Below are 20316 nucleotides of genomic sequence, written 5' to 3'. Positions count from 1 at the left end.
CTAGGATGTTGCCTGGTATGGAAGGAATGTCTTACGAGGAAAGGCTGAGGGCCTTGAGGCTGTTCTCGTTAGAGAGAGGAAGGTTGAGAGGTGACTTAATAGAGACATACAAGATAATCAGAGGGTTAGATAGGGTGGACAGGGAGAGCCTTTTTCCAAGTATGGGGATGGCAAACACAAGGGGACACAACTTTAAAGTGAGGGGAGATAGGTATAAGACAAATGTCAGAGGTAGTTTCTTTACTCAGAGAGTAGTAAGGGTATGGAATGCTTTGCCTGCAACGGTAATAGATTCGCCAAATTTAAGTCCATTTAAGTCATCATTGGACAGGCATATGGACGTACGTGGAATAGTGTAGGTGGGATGGGCTTCAGATTAGTAAGGCAGGGCGGTGCAACATCGAGGGCCGAAGGGCCTGTACTGAGCTGTAATGTTCTATGTTCTCTATAGTAAACCTTCTTCATATTTAAAAGAGCATCTCTTCTGGAAATAGTTATGGTGGTGTACCCTCTACCATTAACCACTAGATAAGTCCAAGAGAAAGTAAAAGGTAAGAGGATGGTGGTAGTAAACTACCTCAAACAACCTTCACCCAGTACCACCAACTACTTGAGGTGGCAAACAATGTGAAACACAATTTAACCACAATTTGGCAGAAGGGTTCATAAAGGCCACAGCCAGAAATGGCATAGAAGAAAATGCTTGGTGTTTTAGACTCTGAAAGTCAGAAAAGGTTCATTTTACCTAGGAACAAGTGCATAACCTCCATCTTGGCTACAGAAGGTGGGAATCCCTCGAAGAAGAAGCAGCTATCTTTTAGATCATTAACAAAATCAGGAAAACTTTGAAAAAGGCAAGAAAACCTTTAAAGTAGTACAGACATTATATATCATACATAAAGGAGTTTGAAAAATCTAGAAAGTAGTAAATCATTAAAAAAAAGCCCACAATAAATTTTAAAGCTTTATTTAGAAACTTAATACAATCAAGGAATAATATAGAGTTACAAAAGGCAGGCAAATAAAAGGGATGCTGCAGATATTCTTGAAAGCTCGACAGTAATTCAATTTGAAATAGCATTTGTGAACACAAGAAAGAAGCTTAAGGAACAGTGGATTACAAGCAATATTACAATGATATAGACATAAAGCACATTTGCAGTCAAGGTTAGACAGCACATTGAGAAGAAATTAACCAAAAGATATAGTACTTTTTAACAAATTCAAGGTCAGTGATGGACCATACAGAACAAAAGATTGGACTTTGCAGCAGGCAACATAACTTAAAATACAGCATTGCCTCAAAAATCAAACATTAAGTGCAGAAGTATGATACTGTTGCAAAGTTGTAGGAAAAGGGGAGGTTACACATAGAGTCATAGAGATGTACAGCATGGAAACAGACCCTTTGGTCCAACTTGTCCAAGCTGACCAGATACCCTAAACTAATCTAGTCCAATTTGCCAGCACTTAGCCCATATCCCTCTCAACCCTTCCAGATGCCTTTTAAATGTTATAATTGTACCAGCCTTCACCACTTCCTCTGGCAGCTCATTCCATACACGTACCACCCTCTGCGTGAAAATATTTCCCCTTATGTCCCTTTTAAATCTTTCCCCTCTCATCCTAAGCCTATGCCCTCTAGTTCTGGACTCCCCCACCCCAGGGAAAATGCCTTGTCTATTTACCCCATCCATGCCACTCATGATTTTGTAAATCTCTATAAGGTCACCCCTCAGCTTCCGACGCTCCAGGAAAAACAGTCCCAACCTATTCAGCCTCTCCCTATAGCTCAAACCCTCCAACCCTGGCAACATCTTTGCAAATCTTTTCTGAACCCTTTCAAGTTTCACAACATCCTTCTGATAGGAAGGAGACCAGAATTGCACACAATATTCCAAAAGAGGCCTAACCAATGTTCTATGCAGCTGCAACATGCAAAGACAATAATATAGTATAGCAATATCCTTTAAACATATAACCAATTTATTTATAGGGAAAATTGGTGATCACAATGATCTGAGTTTTACTGGAATTGTTTGTATCAGTGTACAACTCATTAATTTTAGGCTTATTAGCAGTGCTGACATCACTACCCTATCAGACCAGTTGCTATGACTGAACAAACAGAAGCTACAACTTACAGAGATAAGGCTATGTAGACTAGGTGACGTAACTGTCAAGAATATGGGAATGTTACAACTTGCATTATAACCACAAGGAGTGTTAAAATGTTACATTGTTTGCAAATGAAAGTCTTCACTCCTGAAAAAGCATACTTGTTGCAACCTCAACTTACCTTAAGGAGTCAGAAGGGGTCCCATTAATTCCAAGAGAACAACTGGTCCAGTTAGAAAGTACCATTAACTAACTTGTAAATATACAACCTTTTTATGCTTCTCAGATTTCTAGGAGACTCCTAACAGAAGAAAGAAACAAGTGACACCACTTATGTTGGCACAAGGGAACTGTTAAACATTGTCAACATAAAGGAAGTCACATATCTCACAGGACTGGTGGAAATATTTATTCCTCTGTATTTCGAAGCAGAACAGTCAGTGCTAGTGATAGTGCCAAATAAGCAGTAAACTTCCAGAAATACAACTGACAGGCTGAAAAAATTTACTCTATTAGTTAAATAAGTAAAGTGGGCAACTGAAAATGTCCAGCCTGATCAACAGCTCATGGGAGATACACAGCATATATCTCCATGGGAGCCAAGCTAATGTCTCCAGATCTATACACGATCAATAAGGAAAAGAAGCTTTGTTTACACATCCAGAATACTACAAAGGACAGACTATTTATCCAAATTAAAAAGTGATTGCCTGATGCCAAAACTCAAAATTTTACAAGGAAGATCATACTTATTTCAATAGAAAATCTTCCAGGAAAGGAATTCACGAGATTATAAATTCCTCAGGTAAGGTAATGTATCAACAAAAACTTCGACAAGTAACAATGTCCTCTGTGAAAGATAGCTGTGAGATTAAAGATCCTCCAGTAGAGAAATAATCAACGGCTCAATAAGAGTTCACTTTCCTCAAGCAAGACATCTACATTTTCCAAGTCTGAGAGAGTGCATCCCAAGAAAATTTGGAAAGTGGCCACACTTGAGGGAGATGTGATTCTGGTAACTGTATTCCATCCATGATTATGTAATGGGATAACTGTGGGGAAAGAAATTTGAATAAGGTAATGGTCCTGAATGGCTCCACTCATTCTACTGATGCCACAAATTGTCTGGGGTTGAGACAGAGGACAGAATCTTATAGGAGTCTGAGTGACGTGAGCAATGGTGAGATTTGCTGATTGAGACATCACAAGTATCTCACTCCAGCTTTTATACCAAAGTTTACCAAATTGATTCTTGGATGGTGGGGCTAATCTATGAGAAGAGGTTGAATTGGTTAGGATTATATTCATTGGAGTTTAGAAGAATGCGTCGGGAATCTCATAGAAACCTATAAAATTCTAACAGGACTAAACTGGTTAAATATAGGAAAGATGTTCCTGAGGGTGACAGAGTCCTGAACAGAGTCATAGTTTAAGGACTTAAGTTTGCTCGCTGAGCTAGAAGGTTTGGGTTCAGATGTTTCGTCACCATACAAGATAACATCATCAGTGAGCCTCCAGTGAAGCACTGGTGTTATATCCCACTTTCTATTTATCTGTTTAGGTTTCTTTGGTGTTTGGTGATGTCATTTATGGTTTGTTTTTCTCAGAGGATGGTAGATGGGTTCCAAATCAAATTGGTTATTGATAGAGTTCTGGTTGGAATGCCATTCTTCTAAAATCACCTTTACAATGTTTTGAAGAAGAACAGGCACCCAATAAGCACAGTCCGCCGATTTCTCAGCAACAAACCCAAACAAGCAGACAAAACACGTCCAGAAACACTCACCACTCCCCCCTACATCAAAGATATCTCTGAAATGACTGCCAGACTACTCAGATCTCTTGGCATCATGATAGCCCACAAACCCATCAACATACTAAAACAGCAGCTAATGAACATAAATACCCTATACAGACAATAAGCAAAACAAACATCATTTGCAAAACACCCTGCAATGACTGTAACAACACTACCAACAGGCAGTAAACTAGCCACCAGGATACATGAATATCAACTAGCCACAAAACGACATGACCCACTAACCCTAGTAACCTTACATACAGACTAGGAAGGACTCAATTTTGACTGGGACAGCATATCCATCCTAGGACAAGCCAAACAGAGACACGCACAAGAACTCCTGAAGCATGGTATTCCACCTGGAACTCTATCAACAAACACATCGATTTGGACCCATGTACCATCCTTTGAGAAACAGAACTGGAAATAACATCACCAAACACCCAAACAAACCTAAACACACAAATAGAAAGCAGGACATAACACCAGCACTTCACCAGAGGCTCACTGATGAGGTTAGCCAGTATGATGACAAAATATCTGAAACCGAACCTTCCAGCTCAGTGAGCAAACTCACATCCAGAACCTCAACAGGACCAGAAATCTTTTCAAAACTCATTTAAGGATTTAAGTTAAATATTTTGGGACTGAGATGAGGAGAAATTTCTTCACATAGAGAATGGCGAGCCTATGGAATTCACTATCACAGAAAGTGGTTCAAGCCAAAACATTGTGTTTTCAAGAAGAAAGTAGTTATAACTCTTGTCACTAAAAGCATCAATACGTTTGGGGAGAAGGTGGGATTGGGGTCTTGGGCTCAATCATCTATGATCATATTGACTAATGAAGCAGGCTTGAGGAGTCAAATGGTCAACTGCTCCTATCTTCTGTATGTTTCAATGCTTTCCTTGCCTTTTTGTGCTTTGCCCCCTCAGCCAGAGATATAAGGCTCATATTTCTTCTGTTTTGTCTTACCGGTTAACATAGATACAAAGGCAAGAAGCTTGTCATAGTTGTCAGCAAACCTAGTCAAGTCAAGAGCAAGGCATTTAGTAAGGGGGTCTGAGCACAGTAAGTGAAAGGCAGCTTTCATTACCAGTCCAGGGACTTGGACATGATCAGATACTTGGGGCATTCAGAGTCAGGATGTTCTCTACATTAGGGATGACGAGCCAAATGGTAGTCTATCTCTTGCTTTCAGCCTTTCCACCCAATGGTGGGCTGTTTTTCTCCTGCAATGAGAGAGAGGTCACTATTACAGAGATCTGTGGGACAGCTGTTACATCTGGTACAATTGAGGAGGTGTCCCAAATGAGTGATCAGGCCACACAGAGGGTATATAGGATTAGTGGTTTGGGATGGGAGAAGCAAGCGAGGGAAGATGTTGCAGGTTGTCTCGTGTCATAGACTCCGCTCACAGTCCTGAGGAAAGAGGAAATCCTACATCTACCCTATCCAACAGAACCTCCAGCTATCTGCCCTGAAAATAGGGTGCCAGGTTTCCTTAGTTTGCCATGTCTGGGACAAATGTCAGGTACCATATAGTACAGCTCCAAATTGACAGTGTTGTTCAGGTGCACAATGCACTTTCAAGGATGTGGCAGATGCAAGGAGTGCTGACATGTTCCAGGATATCTGCAGAGTGACAGGTTGTTCCAGGAATAGCAAATGGTAAGATGCAGCAGGAATTAGACATGATGGGTGCAATAGTGGAAAGTAGGTAGTTATGAGGCGAGTTTGGGACTATATAGCAAAATGTGGGCAGGTGATGGCCTCGTGATATTATATTAATCCAGAGACCTGGGTAATGTCCCAGACATTTGGGTTTGAATCCCACCAAGGTAGATCGAGAAATTTGAATTGAGTAAAAATCTGGGATTAAGAGTTTAGTGATGACCATAAAAAAAAGTCAATTGTTGAAAGAATCTGGTTTGGTTGATTAATGTCCTTTCAGAAGGAAACTGCCATCCTTACCTGATCTGACCTACATGTGACTCTAGACTTACAACAATGTAGTTGACTCTAAACTGTTCTCTGGACGTTTAGGGGTGGTCAATAAATGCTGATCTGGCCAATGACACCCATATTCTGCAAATGAAGAATGGGAAAAAAAACACACTTGGCTGTGTGGCAGAAATGCCTCCAAAAAGCTCAGATCTAGCCAAAAAAAGTAAGATTCAGGCCAGGGAGTTCTACTCTAGCTTTTAGATGGAACAGATGTATTTGAACCAGCTCCCTAAAGTCCTAGTAGCTTGATCTGACTAAATGTAGTTCTATTTATTGCTACCATATAATGAACCCTTTTGATATTTGAAAACTCTGAGAACAGCAGGTACTCAACAGTGGTATCTGCTCTATCACCTACATTCAATATAATTTTTCCTGCAGTTGCGCAAATGTCCAAGCTTCATGCACAGGAGCGACTCCCAGAACCAGAAGTCAGTGTATTAGTTGGTTTTGCGTGAACCCTTGAAGAATCTGAGCAGCTCAGAGGGACCATTATCCGTCACTAATTCTTTTCATTTCAAAAGTATAGTTTGTTTGTAAAATGTCATCTATAAGTGCATATAAAGGTTCTAAATCAATTCTGTATAGTCTTTGCAGAGAGAAAATAATAACAAACAAAATGGAAATTTAACATTTCTCAGAGCTTCTCGACAGTTGCAAGAACAAAAGACATTTTCTGCTTATGCTGGAAACTACTAATGTTCATTTGGAGGCAATGTGAGGGTCTGAGAACTGAAAAGACTCATAATCCCAAACATAACTGGTTGAGAATAACGCCAGCATATTTCAGGCAGACCAAGTGCAGCTTTTACTGAGTTGATGGGCCTTCAGGTGCAGTTGATGTTTGTCTTGGTGGGCATGCTAGGGAACAGACCATATTGCACAGACTCCCGCATCATGAAAATACTCAGGGATGAATCTCGACAAAATCCACTGCATCTCTCTCTAGACCTTCTTTGCAAAGGCACATTCCAGAAGGATATGGGTGATAGTCTTTTTGTCAGCATAGACACTTTGAGGGCAGTGAGGAGTGGTGCACAGGGATAGGTGTGCATGAAGGATCTGATGGGCAGTGCCCTTCTCACCACCAGCCATACTATGTCTTGGCACTTGTTGGAAAGTTCTGGTGATGAAGCAATTTGCCTAAAAATTATGAGAGTCTGCTCATGGAACCACCTTTCTGCCCTGAATGGAAAGGTATCAAATAAAAAAATGTTCCAGTTCATGTTAATTCTCTAAATTTGAAAGAACTACTGATGCCATATCTCTTCCTTTATGGCAAAGTAAAAGCAAAGTTAACTTACTGAGGAACGCAGCAAGATATCGTTTAATAAATTAGGGGAGAAGTAATGCGATGGTCACAATTTTTTCAAACAGATGAGAAATCTTCGGTTGGACTATAACCTGGTGTTGTGTGATTTTTAAACTTTGTCCACCCCAGTCCAACATCAGCTCCTCCACGTCAAAAATTTCATTATTACCATCAATTTTAACAAAGATTAACAATAATCAGTGTGCAGTTTTGTTTGTGACTTGTAATGCAATGATAAAATTATAACCAAAGATTTCTCATCTGTTTGCAAATAATATGACAATCTCATTACTTCTCCCCTTAATTTATTAAATGATATGTTAAGGACTTTTAAAATATAATTTGATGTACTCACTAAGTTGATTTTGTTTTTACCTTGCCATGTGGTATCAGTGCTTCCATGGGTTGGAAAAGAGGTAATTTTGATGATTGACCAGACTTGGCATGAATTGTTTCTCTCCAGATTAACAGAAAGACAGGTGTTTCATCATGGCTTTAGCCTGAAAGAGTGATTAATAGAATTGGAACCAAAGGCATACAGAACTAACAACAGCCAAAAAAAAGGAGGTAATTCTATAATTCAGAAAGAAGTATAAAAATTACTTTGAATACGTTCTTGTGCACTTAGTGGTTCATCAAACTAAGTAGCTGTTTGTTTGTCGGAAAAATTGGAATTTAATTAAGCTTTGGTTGGACGAAACGTTTCAATCTAATGTGAAATGATTTTAGTCAGTTTGATCCTACATTGTTGTAGGTATGGGGCCACAGTATAAAACTGTCTCTAATTTGACACATGTTCGCAACTTAACAAAATTAACAGTCATCACTTAGAGAAAGTACATGGTCGCTCATGTGCGAAATACAAAATGTTGTGATGCATGAGTAAAAATGCTTCTTGAGGTTGGAGCTGCAATATATTGTTGGTGTACAATACAAGGGCTGCTGTCTGTATCTAACCATGTAATTCTTGCAAATACTTGTTGCTTGAAGGACAGAAATAGGAGTTGTCCTTTTCCCAATATGAACATCCTTCACCAGGAGAAGCTTAAATTCAACTGCAATAACCACTCAGAATTATATTGCCTTACATACAAATGACAATTTCTGAGAGATGTATTGATCCAGACATTTCTGATGGCCAGAGAGTCACGTAGCAATGTGGACTGGAGTTGGGCATTGGGACTATGCAGAAACTTTGACCTAGATGATTCTGAAAGAATTGCCAAGGAAAGTGATAATTCCAATGGACAATTTCACTTTATTTAAAACCCTCAGAAAGTCCCTTGAAGTTAGAGAATTTGGAGAGTGCTGATTAATTTAAGCTTAATAGTTATCCAGGGTAAGTTAGGATTACTGCCAGAAATCCACATGGACATTTTACAATCATCTATAAACTTTTCTGTACCAATGGAATATTAATGTGATAAACACTGAGACACTTTTGTAACTATTAAATCACTGCTGTGACTTATATTGCTTTCTAATTTCTGCATAGTAACATATTCAGAATTTGTTATATATTTTTGAATGTTACAAGTGGGTGAGGAGAGTAGAATGGCTCCAGTTTTTCATTAATATATGTACTTGCAAACATGCGCAGAGATTACTTTTAATAAACATGCAGAAACGGGACAGCGTTGTACTTAATTCAGTCAAATAAAATAATGAAATTTCTTACTACTCTGTACTGTTAGTCTGAAAGTGCCTAATGGGTTCTTTAAGGTCTGATCTGAATAAATACTAGAAGAAATGTGCACTTTAATAGAAAGCAAAAATGTATTAGCTTAATCTAATTTAGGTGTATGCAAACTAATGAGCATCTATTAGCTTAAACTACCTTTGACATTTTCCACAAGTGAGTCTCACTGTCTTTGCCCATCCTGGATGACGGGTTGACACTTGAAAGTCTATCTGAGTTTCCATAGTACTGGTCCTTGAACCCCAGTCAGATGGTGAAAAGTCCCTAGCTCCGTCTCACAAATCCCCAGTCCAAAGGTGAAAGGTTCCAGCAAGCTGGAGAAAGTTACCAAGTTAACGCTATTCTGAATCTGATATTATATATTGTATTATCATTCCTCAGTACTTTCCCAAATATTTCTCTGTGCTTGATGTTCACAAACAAATCCAGGGTGTCATTGCAAACTAGCCTGTTCTCAAACTAAGGCAAGGTTGTTGTTAAAACAATAGGCTGTTGTTACACTAAGCTTGTTTTTCATGTATTTTCCTTCAATTGCTTATTGCCATGTTCAAATAACCCTTAATGATCTGGTTTGGAAATATCATTTTTGAGCCAAATACTAACACTTTATTCAATGGGTGGTTTTATCTTATCACAGAAAGACAAACAAAAGAGGGCTAATATGATGTCTGACATCAGAAATAAACCATGATTGTTATTCAGCGGAACACTTGAAACTATTATTCTCTGCAATGGCTAAAGATTTAGTTTAATAATTAAGTTAAGTTTAATGACTTTAATTACTTATCAAATTATTCCTGTTTCTTTAGGGTTTTGTAAATAAGCTTGATGAATTGATTCATTGGTTGTTTGAAGCCATGGAAACAACTGAAAACTGGACACCTCCGAAAGCTGATACATGCAGTCTGAAACTTTATCTGGAAACCCATTTGGTAAGACATATGCTCCTGAAATCTCATATTAACAAAATGAGTTATATATTAAAATCTTTTGATTTAATAGAACAAGTATGCTGTATAAAATACTTAATGTTCAGGAACACTTTCTTCATAGAAGTGGCAAATCTCTTATACATCAAGAAAAAAGAACATTGAATTATTTTAGTTATAATAACACCACACTATTCACTAAATGAATTTTGATTGATTTAAACCATAATGCAATATGTTTATTATGTGAGGGATCCTTGTTGGAATTTATCTAGTGTGCACTTGAACCATAAGCAGAAATCCTGGGACATATTGGTTTCATCCCAGATGAGCTGTAATTGACTGCAGCAATATCAGTTTAAGGAGGATTCTATTTCTCATCACTATCCAGTGTAAATCTCAGGGACTACTATAATCAGTCAGAAAAAGTAAGTTAACATATAGGGTATTACAAATTAAAGAAAACTTCCTTCAAATTTAAAAGCAAATTGTGCAAATGTTCTTCACTTTTTTGTGAAGTTGTTGCTTAATTATCAATGTTTGGGACCATGCTTAGTATCCAGTTATGGATATAAATAAGGTTAGCCTGTTAATATTGGCTATTGTTGTTGAAAACTTTGTTTCATAAGTGTTCTGACTCTATTAAAAATATTACATTGAAACAGTGAAAAACATTAGATTTTGAAAAAAACATTATTAAGTCGGTGTCTAAACAATTTGTTTTTTATTTCACATTACACTTGCTTAGGATTGTCTGAACAGATCAAAAATCAAGTTACAATTAATTGCTTTGCTCTTTATTATCATCGTTATCAATGCAAGAATAATGTTTTTGCAACTATTTCATTGTAATAATTAATTCACCAGCAATTGGTCACTAACAAATAAGAAATTCCGTGTCACTGGCTATAGGTTCATTGGAGCCTTTTGTGGCTAGTAAGTCTGATCTTAGAGATGCATCTCCAAACGCACATTTGGAAGACATTTCTGGGAGGTGAAATTGATTCTTGCAAAAGCAAGTATGGAAGAGGAACTGGAGAAAAGAATGCCAATGATCCCAGGGCCAAGGACCACTTCCATCTCCTGGCAACACCTGCAAAATATGTGGTTGGGGTTATAGCTGTAGGGTTGCTTAAAAATCTGAAATCATATCTTCAACAATTATTAAAATTCAGATCCAGCGAAACAATCGTATATTTTAATTGGCACAGATGCACAAACTAGAATGGATTTAGACACAAACATTTACATACAAATAATATATATGTTTAAACTGTTCACTTTTAAAAGAGTTCTTTTGGACCTCTGCAATCCTTGATTGAGCGTGTTATCAGGTGATCATGCCTCTACTAATGTTCCTTTTCAGTTAGCATATAAATATTCAAGGGTTGTCTTCTGTGATCAGAAACCTTTTCTTGAGGATTAGGTGATTTGACCATGAATCCTTTCAGTGAGAACAATTCAAGATAACCAGTCATCCCTGTACCCATTCAGTGGCTGAGCTATCTGACAATGTGTCAATTTATTCTATTGGGTATTGGGCAGCACCTCAAAAGTTAATGCTTCCAAATAAACCTGTTGGACTATAATCTGGGGTTGTGTGATTTTTAACTTTATCCACCCCAGTCCAACACCAGCACCTCCAAATCGTGAGTATTAATAAGCATAATTATGCGATTTCAGTTGTTGTTTTTCAATGGAGCCTCGCACAAAAGTTGTGGAGAATGATTGATGTTACACCACCAGTCACACTTCTTTCATGAGTTTACACAAAAGGTGTGATTTCAAAAAATGAGTAGAGACTTAAAATAACTAGGTTCAGGATTCAATGCCAACTTCTATTCATCCAATTGCAATAGCATTATTCCACCAGAATAAAAACATTTTTGGTTCATGTTTTTAGTCCATTAGGTTTGGGTTTCATTGGTGAATAATGCGCCTCCTACTTTGGTACTAGGTCAGTGAGACCCATGTTTGAAACTATAGTTGTTACTGAGTTAACAAAATTCAGCTAAGTCAATAATGGGGGCATGATAACCACTCTAGTTTCACTCTGGCAGACAGGCAAATCATTGAGGATTCTTGTTTCTGATTGCTATCTAATGCCCGATGTTACATTCTAGAACATACATAGGAGGAAGAATGAAATGTGTCTGTATGTTTTCTGTGATAAAATAGCTTGCTAAGGCATGGAAAGTAATTACGCAGAGTAGATACTGGAGGAGTCAAGGATTCAAAACTTTGGTATTATTTCCTAGCTTCTCGACAGGATTAAACAACTGGAAAAAGAACCTATCAATCTGCTTTTTAAAAAAAATCAGGTAATTTCGAGGATGCTAATATTTAACTTCTTTTGTTGCAGTGTTTTAAACTCAATGTAGATAGTCACTGTGCACTAAAAGATGCTGTGGTAGAAGAAGGACAGCAACTTCTGGAGCTCATTGAATCACGCAAATCAGGTAAGTCCTCTAAGTAATAACAATTTCAGGAGTCACAATGTCCCTTTATTTAAGCAGAACCTACTTTGACAGTGGCGCTAATTGGAAAATCAGGATCTGACTAAATCTACATTTGACATGAATTTCGGTTGATGTTCAGAGGGATTTGGGTGTACTTATACAATGGACACAGAAAGTTAACATCAAGCTCAATTAATGAGGCTACTGTCATGTTGGCCTTTGTTGCTTGGAGATTAGTGTACAAGAATAAATTGTTTGGGGTCCTGGTGAGACCACACCTGGAATATTGTCTGTAGTTTTGGTCTCCATATTTAAGGAGGGTTACACTTGCGTGAGAGGCAGCACAATAATGGTTCACTAAATTGAACCCTTAGATAACAAGTGTCCTATGACAAGAAGCTGAGCTAATTGAGTTCACATTCTCTGGAGTTAAAAAGAATGAAGGTTGGTCATATTGTAATGTACACAATTCTGAAGAAGCTTGACAAGTTAGCCAGTGAGAAGTGCTTTTCCCACAATCTGGAGAATCTAAAACAGAGGTGCACAATCACAGGATAAGAGGATGATCATCTCGGACTGACATAAGCAGAAATTTCTAGACTAAAAGGATTGTGAGTCTTTTGAACTCTTTGCTCTGGAGGGTTGTGAATACGTTACTGTCTCATGTATTTAAAGTTAAGACAGACAGAATTTTGATCTCTCATGGAATCAGGAAATGCTGAGGGCAAGTGGGAAACTGGAGTTTAAGCCAAAAATCGCCATCACTGTCAATATTTTCAAATCAACTTGTTCAGAGAATTCATTCTACTCTGCTGGAATGGTGGGATGTGAATCTAGGCCTCTGGGCTCAGAAATAAGCATACAACCACTGGGGCACCAGAGCTCCTTGTATTATTGTATTATTCTGACTGTGACAGGAGGAATGTGTTAATAATTAAATCCCACTACTCCACCAGTCACACCATTAGAATAAATATCTTGATTCAATTATCAAAATAGTCAATTCCACTCTTTTGTACTTCTACCCAGAGTAACAGAAATGTTGACCAGACTTCTTTAATGATCTCAAAATAATCCAGTTGTGATAAACAGAACCTATTCTTTAAGCAAGCAGCAACTACTGATTAACATCCGAGCTACAATTCAGAATTAAACTATATAACCTTAATCCCATACGCAGACACAATCTCACAATACAAAAAAGACCAGTCTCTGCAGATCAGATGAATTTTCCAAAAAAAAAGTGATAAAAAGATGATTGAAACAAACAGCTCCCATTCAGACCCAATTAAAGATTAATAATCCTTTTGTAGCCCTTCTTAACTGTCAACCAAAAAGAGAAAACAGGCTGCAACTGTCATTGAGAGTTAAAATAATCCTCTGCTGGACTCCTTAGATTGAAAACCCAGGTAAGGAAAAAGAAAACATCTGGTCATGCCATTTAAATAGTTTATTTTGTTACATTCATCCATATTATTAATGCTTGTCTGAAAAGCTACAATTATTTCTGCAAAGATTCTGAGTTCACATATTGATTGACAGTTCAGAGATGCTACTCAATGAATATTCTTCTTTTAATTGGGTCTGAATAAGAGTTTCAATAACAGATGAAGGAGTTTTAAAAGGTTTGGACCGAATCTTCCAGTCCAGAGGCAGCATGGGACAGAAACTTGATTAGGAGGGGTGATAACATATCAGAACACCATTGCTTTACCAACTCTATTCAAATTAAGTTATGGGTGGGAAAACCAAAGCTTGTCTTTTCTATTCCATCACCAAATGAGGCCCTTAAACAATCGTTAGTCTTTCCAATGAAGCTGAATCAGTTCCAAGTTGGATAATAACAAGTTACCACTGCAGACAGACTGTTATTGGGTGGGGGAATCCCTCAACCAGCATTAACCTATGCATGACCACTGCCATTCATTCTGGCTTTATGACCCCCACCCCATGGGATGCTCCCCACCACCTACAATAACACTCAGCTGTTATCTGCTTGTTCCTCCATCCTGAGATGCTAGGACCAGTTCTGTAGCCAGCAGGAAATCCTCAAATCCCTTAATAAGATTCTGCCCATGATGTGAAATTAATCTCAAGATATTAGTAGCAACAGCAGTCAAAGAGATATTTACGTAACATTTTGTTTAGTTAAACATAATATTTTCTTGTTGATTTTACAGAAAGGTCTAAATCCCAGTGTTCCACTTTATCTTATGTGTTGCCACCTTGTGCAGGTTAGATGAATTGACCATGCTAAATTGCCCATAGCGTTCAGGTTGTGTAGGTTAGGTGCATTAGTTATGGAAATGTGTTGCTGGAAAAGCGCAGCAGGTCAGGCAGCATCCAGGGAACAGGAGAATCGACGTTTCAGGCATAAGCCCTTCTTCAGGAATGGTTATGGGTTAGTTATGGGTAAATGTAGAGTGATAGGTTGGGGAATGGGTCTGGCTGGTTATTCTTCGGAGGGTTGGTATGGACTTGTTGGGCCAAAGGGCCTGTATCCATACTGTAGGGATTCTATGATATTATGATTCTATTGTGCACTTAATTAAAATGAACCCATTATATCCTAGCACTAAAGAAACCCAGTACTTCACTCTTCACTCGTATTATAAATTACAGAAAATATAGTTTTAAATTGCATTTTGAACTTTATTTTAAAATCTGACAATGTATTCTCGCCTACTGTTCTTCTGTCGTCAGATTGAGTTAAAACATGATTGAAGATACAACTCAGTGCAGTCAGTCCCGCTGAGAATCTGTTTGAGTCCAGCATATAGCAGAAGATGAAAGTATTTTCTGCCAGCATCTTAGATGATTGTGGAGTCTGTAAATTAATGTATGTCTTGTAGTCTCAATCTTCTCAGTCAGCACAATTTATACCAATCTTAAGCATTGTACCTAATTTGATAGTATGAGACCCTAAGAGGTTCCAAGAGTTTGAAATGCTGTATTGATTAGTACAGCAGGGAACTGTTCAGAAGTTTGGGTTATGGCAAATCATTGAAGCATTGCCAATACAATACTGAAATAAGTAGTACTATTCCTCACCTAAAACCATCACAGTAGGGAACATGGTTTTTTTAATATATTTTCCATCATTATGATTCCGTACTTCATAGGATTCAACGCATTTCAAGTTTAATATGTAAATAGCACTTCATGGTGCTATTTGTTAACTAGGGTTACATGAATTCATATTGGAAACAAGTTTAGAGGTATCCTTTTCTCTTTAGATGTTTCAATTCAACTTTGAAGAAGTAAAATGTGGCTTGATTGAAATATTTATGGGGAACTGCAAGGTATATGATATTCTGTCTCCCCATAACATTTGTTAATTGATTGCTATTAGTATTATGCTTCTTCTGTTGAGTGCTGATATCTAGTTGTTCTGCTTTGAAGGATTGAAAGACATGCTGCAGATTATTACAAGTCAATGGCAGGAGCTACAAAAACAAATCAAACGACAGCACAGTTGGATTCTTCGAGCACTGGACATAATCAAAGCTGAGATACTGGCAACTGATGTGACTGCAGATGGTTTAGAAGGATCTAGAAGCCCCATAGTAAGTTAGTTATATCAAACATGTCTTGAGATACTTTAAATGTGTAACAATTTATTAATTTTCAGCCACCATTTATAGCAAGTGTTATTGTGTTTTTGAAGTAGAACAACTATACAATTCTATTTTCTCGTTAATGTACAAACACAAACACATGTTAACATCAGGAAATATTTGTACAATGTACATACCTGAAAACTGCAGTGATGCTGCTTGGAGGCTTAGAATAGGGCACATTAATGAAGCAAGGTACCACACTGACCAAATTTTGAGTTTGCTTTAAAAGAGTTACCACCTCTTTGTTCCTTGAAAGTGGGGTCTCAGATAGACAGGGTAGTGAGGAAAGTATTTGGTATGCTAGCCTTTATTAGTCTAAAAACTGAATGTTGGATTTGGGATGTCATGTTGCAGCTGTACAGGACCTTGGTTAGGCCACATTTGGAATAATGCATTCAAGTTTGGTCTCCCTGCTTTAGGAAAGATATTGTTAAATTTGAAAGGATTCAGAAAAGATTTACAAAGATGTTGCCTGGTTTGGAGGGTTTGAGCTATAGGGAGAGGCTGAATAGGCTGGGGCTATTTACCCTGGAGTGTCGGAGGCTGAGGAGTGATCTTCTAAAGATTTATAAAATCATGAGGGGTATGGACAAGGTGAATAGCCAAGATCTTTTTCTCAGGTTAAAGGGTATCCAAAACTAGAGGGTACAGATTTAAGCTGAGAGGGGAAATTTATAAAAGGTACCTAAGGTGCACCTTTTTCCACACAGAGAGTGGTGTGTGTTTGAAACAAGCTGCCAGAGGAGGTAGTGGAGGTTGTTACAGTTACAACATTTAAAAGGCATTTGGGTGGATATATGAATAGGAAGTGTTTAGAGAGATATGGACCAAATGGAACTAGATTAATTTAAGATACTTGGTCAGCACGGATGAGTTGGACCGAAGGGTCTGTTTCCGTGCTGTACAATGCTGTGACTCTATGACTCTAATTATTCAAAGAGTAACTGTGTGACTTTATACAAAATATATTATACACTTTTGAGATATACTTTCCTCTGTTTGTTAATGTTAGCAAAAAAAAATATGTGAATATAAAATGAGGATTTTACTCTTACTCAAAGCAACCTTCCTACTCCTAATGCAGCACACTCCAATATTTTGTTATTTCAACCATAGATTTCCAATATCCTTTCTCCTTTCTCCTCAAATCTGGTCAGTTGGCATCATCAGCAAGTCTGTAGATGTTTTGTGGGGATTTCCACATGTCCAGTATGTCTTAATTCTGTTTAATTGTATGTATAACTATCAGTAAATTCATTTTGTATGGGCAAGCGAATGATGTCACATTTGTTTTCAAGGAATATATTTTTCATTTCCTGGAATTATCTGTCATGAAAGAGAGTTGGATCTTTTCACTGTAGCAATGTGTGGATGTAGAGAGACTTCATTGAGGCCTTTAAAATAATGGAAAGCTAGCTTGTGATGTATGCGTGTGATAAACCTAACATGAGAACAGATCTTAGTATTGCTGTAATGCCACTTTGAAGATGAACTTCTATGTTACATCTGTCAGTGACACTTTGTTCATTTAAGTCTATGATATGCAGATGAAACTTGTTTCTCTGAGCACTCAGAAGTTATTTAATTTAAAAAAAGGGCTATACTTATCCTTTTACTTTGGGCATTTAAATGTATGACCAAAAGTAGAAGGTTAGTTTTTGTAACGCAGTGACCAGTTGCCCCAGATTTTATTTATTTCACTGATGTTAAAAGTAGGTCTGGTAGCTGAAGCCTGTAGAACTATTACAATGCAAACACCCCATCCATCTCTCAATTTGGTCATTATTTTCTGTTCTGAAACCTTCCACTAATTTCTATAGTTGCTTCTTCTGGCTATTCTTTGAACAGTTATTAGAAATTTAAGCCCTTTTGTCTTAGTCTCAGAAACAATTAAAACTCTCTTTTAAAGATGCAAATCTCTCGATTTTTACAGTGCATGTGGAACTTGGACTTCCTTTCTGTTGCTGATCCAATTTTTGCTTATGTTGACATGCAAACTGTTCGCATCATATATTTCTTCATCTTCTTCTTTCCAGAGCCAATATTATTATTGTCTGTTGTGAGATATTTGTTATTGTATTTCATTATTTTATTTTTATTTTCATTATTATTTTCACAGCTATATGTACATTCCTTGATGTAAGGGCAGAACTCAAAACTGTTTTATGTAACTGTCAATTAGTTAATTTCTCCTTGTAGCTCAACAGCTGGTAATATATGTGTACTTGATTTTGTTCTAACTGATTTTCACTTCAAACCTAATGAACATGTGATTTTTTTTCTTGAAAGGATCATCTACATAACGCTTACTAGGGCATTCTGCTTTTCTTAAAAACTTCATTATATCAACCCTCAGATCTTCTCAGTTTTGACACATATGCATCTGCTATCTCTTTCTGTTTCCTTAGTTTGATCAGTTTTCCTTCCAGATTCTGTTGGCTGCATCCTGTTTCTGTTGTACTTTATGCATACTTCTACTTTCTTTTCTGTTCCTTATATTTATTTCTGAGTCTACTTTTCTTCAGAGTTGCCCTCCCACCCTCTTCCAGCTGTTCTAGTTCGATAAAGACCACTTCTGTTTACAATGTTACTCTTTGCTGATATTGCATGCTGCTCTTTGTCCTTCTTGTCAGTGTTGTATTAGCTGCTCTTTTTCTCAATTCAACTACAAATAGTAATTACATACTTAAAAAGCCAGCATGTTCAGACAGTGCTCACCAGTTATCAATTTTGCTGAGTGCTACTCAGTTTTTATCTCCTTAACTGTTAGCATCTTTGCACTTTGCTACATCCAATAAATTTCATACATCTAAAATGAAGCACCAAGATGAAATTTTCAAGTGACAAAGTATATTTTAAAATTCTGCCATAAAATGACGAGCATAATTAATATTTCACATCAGTTATCTCTCAAAATTGAAACACAAAATTGACTCCTTACTACAACAGTTGTAAAGTGACACATGATCAATATACATTTAAAATATAAACACATTATATTTAAGTTTGAGATCAATATTCTATCAGCAATGATCTCTAAAACTTCTTTGGTCTTGAAATCATGTATTAGAAGTATGCTTGTAGAGTTTTTATAAAACCCTTCTTATAGAACACGCTAACCTATTCAAAGTAACTGTGATAATTGACAAAACAATTCAATGCAAAAATGTTAACTGTTTTGATGCTAGTAAAGTAGTGTGATTTCAGGGACCATATAAATATAACATTGATTTATTAACAATTCATTTATGAATTGATACATTATTTGCTTTGCCATTTCTGAGAGAAAGTAAGGTGCGGTTTCCCCCACAAAATATTAAATTGCTTTAGTTTCCCACCTTGTTTTCAATAGACTTTTCCTTCTATTCTCAGTAGTTTGTCAAGTAGAGGTTAGTAGAAATGATGAGCAGAATTTTACTTGCCATGAAGAGGTGGGCTTCAATCCTGAAAATGGTCTCGGGACCTTTACAGAGTCTACCTACTTTCTGCTTTGACCTAGACTGTTTTGCAGGTGAACAGGGAACCCAGTCTTCACTCATCCCAACCACATCTTCTTCCACCATGTAGCTGTGAGGAAAATCATTGAAATATTCAATCGGTAATTAGCTTTGACCTTAGCCGTGGATTCTAGCTTTAGCGAGCAGTGCATGGGTTTCCTGAGCTCTTTGCAACTCACTAGAGTCAGTGAAGCAAGTGCAGGGCAAGGAACGCTTCTTCAGTGAAGTTGTCGGTTGGAAAGTCTTCAAGCAGTTAAATATGAAAACCCTGCCTGAGAGCGTGTTCTTACAGGTTAACGAACAAATTCTTGGAAGTTACATGACCTGAAGTGCATTTTGCTGACATCACTTGTCTCATAGAACATAGAACATAGAACAATACAGCACAGAACAGGCCCTTCGGCCCACGATGTTGTGCCGAACTTCTAACCTAGATTAAGTACCCATCCATGTACCTATCCAAATGCCGCTTAAAGGTCGCCAATGATTCCGACTCTACCACTCCCACGGGCAGCGCATTCCATGCCCCCACCACTCTCTGGGTAAAGAACCCACCCCTGACATCTCCCCTATACCTTCCACCCTTCACCTTAAATTTATGTCCCCTTGTAACACTCTGTTGTACCCAGGGAAAAAGTTTCTGACTGTCTACTCTATCTATTCCTCTGATCATCTTATAAACCTCTATCAAGTCACCCCTCATCCTTCGCCGTTCCAACGAGAAAAGGCCGAGAACTCTCAACCTATCCTCGTACGACCTATTCTCCATTCCAGGCAACATCCTGGTAAATCTTCTCTGCACCCTCTCCAAAGCTTCCACATCTTTCCTAAAGTGAGGCGACCAGAACTACACACAGTACTCCAAATGTGGCCT

The 20316-nt window shown here is 37.7% G+C and overlaps 1 protein-coding gene across 5 annotated transcripts in view; it reads left to right on the top strand.

Moving 5' to 3' along the window:
* akap6 (A kinase (PRKA) anchor protein 6) overlaps window positions 1–20316 on the top strand; it is a 410503-nt gene that overhangs the window by 199245 nt on the left and 190942 nt on the right. For all 5 annotated transcript variants that reach the window (XM_043697895.1, XM_043697890.1, XM_043697891.1 and 2 more), the window contains 3 exons: window positions 9747–9869; window positions 12229–12325; window positions 15728–15891. In XM_043697895.1, the coding sequence (XP_043553830.1) occupies window positions 9747–9869; window positions 12229–12325; window positions 15728–15891 (384 nt within the window). The remainder of the gene's footprint in view (window positions 1–9746; window positions 9870–12228; window positions 12326–15727; window positions 15892–20316) is intronic.

This window comes from Chiloscyllium plagiosum, chromosome 10 (assembly GCF_004010195.1).
Source record: "Chiloscyllium plagiosum isolate BGI_BamShark_2017 chromosome 10, ASM401019v2, whole genome shotgun sequence".
NCBI lineage: Eukaryota > Metazoa > Chordata > Chondrichthyes > Orectolobiformes > Hemiscylliidae > Chiloscyllium > Chiloscyllium plagiosum.
Note: the sequence above shows the minus strand (reverse complement) of the source record. Positions and strands in the feature narration are given on the sequence as shown.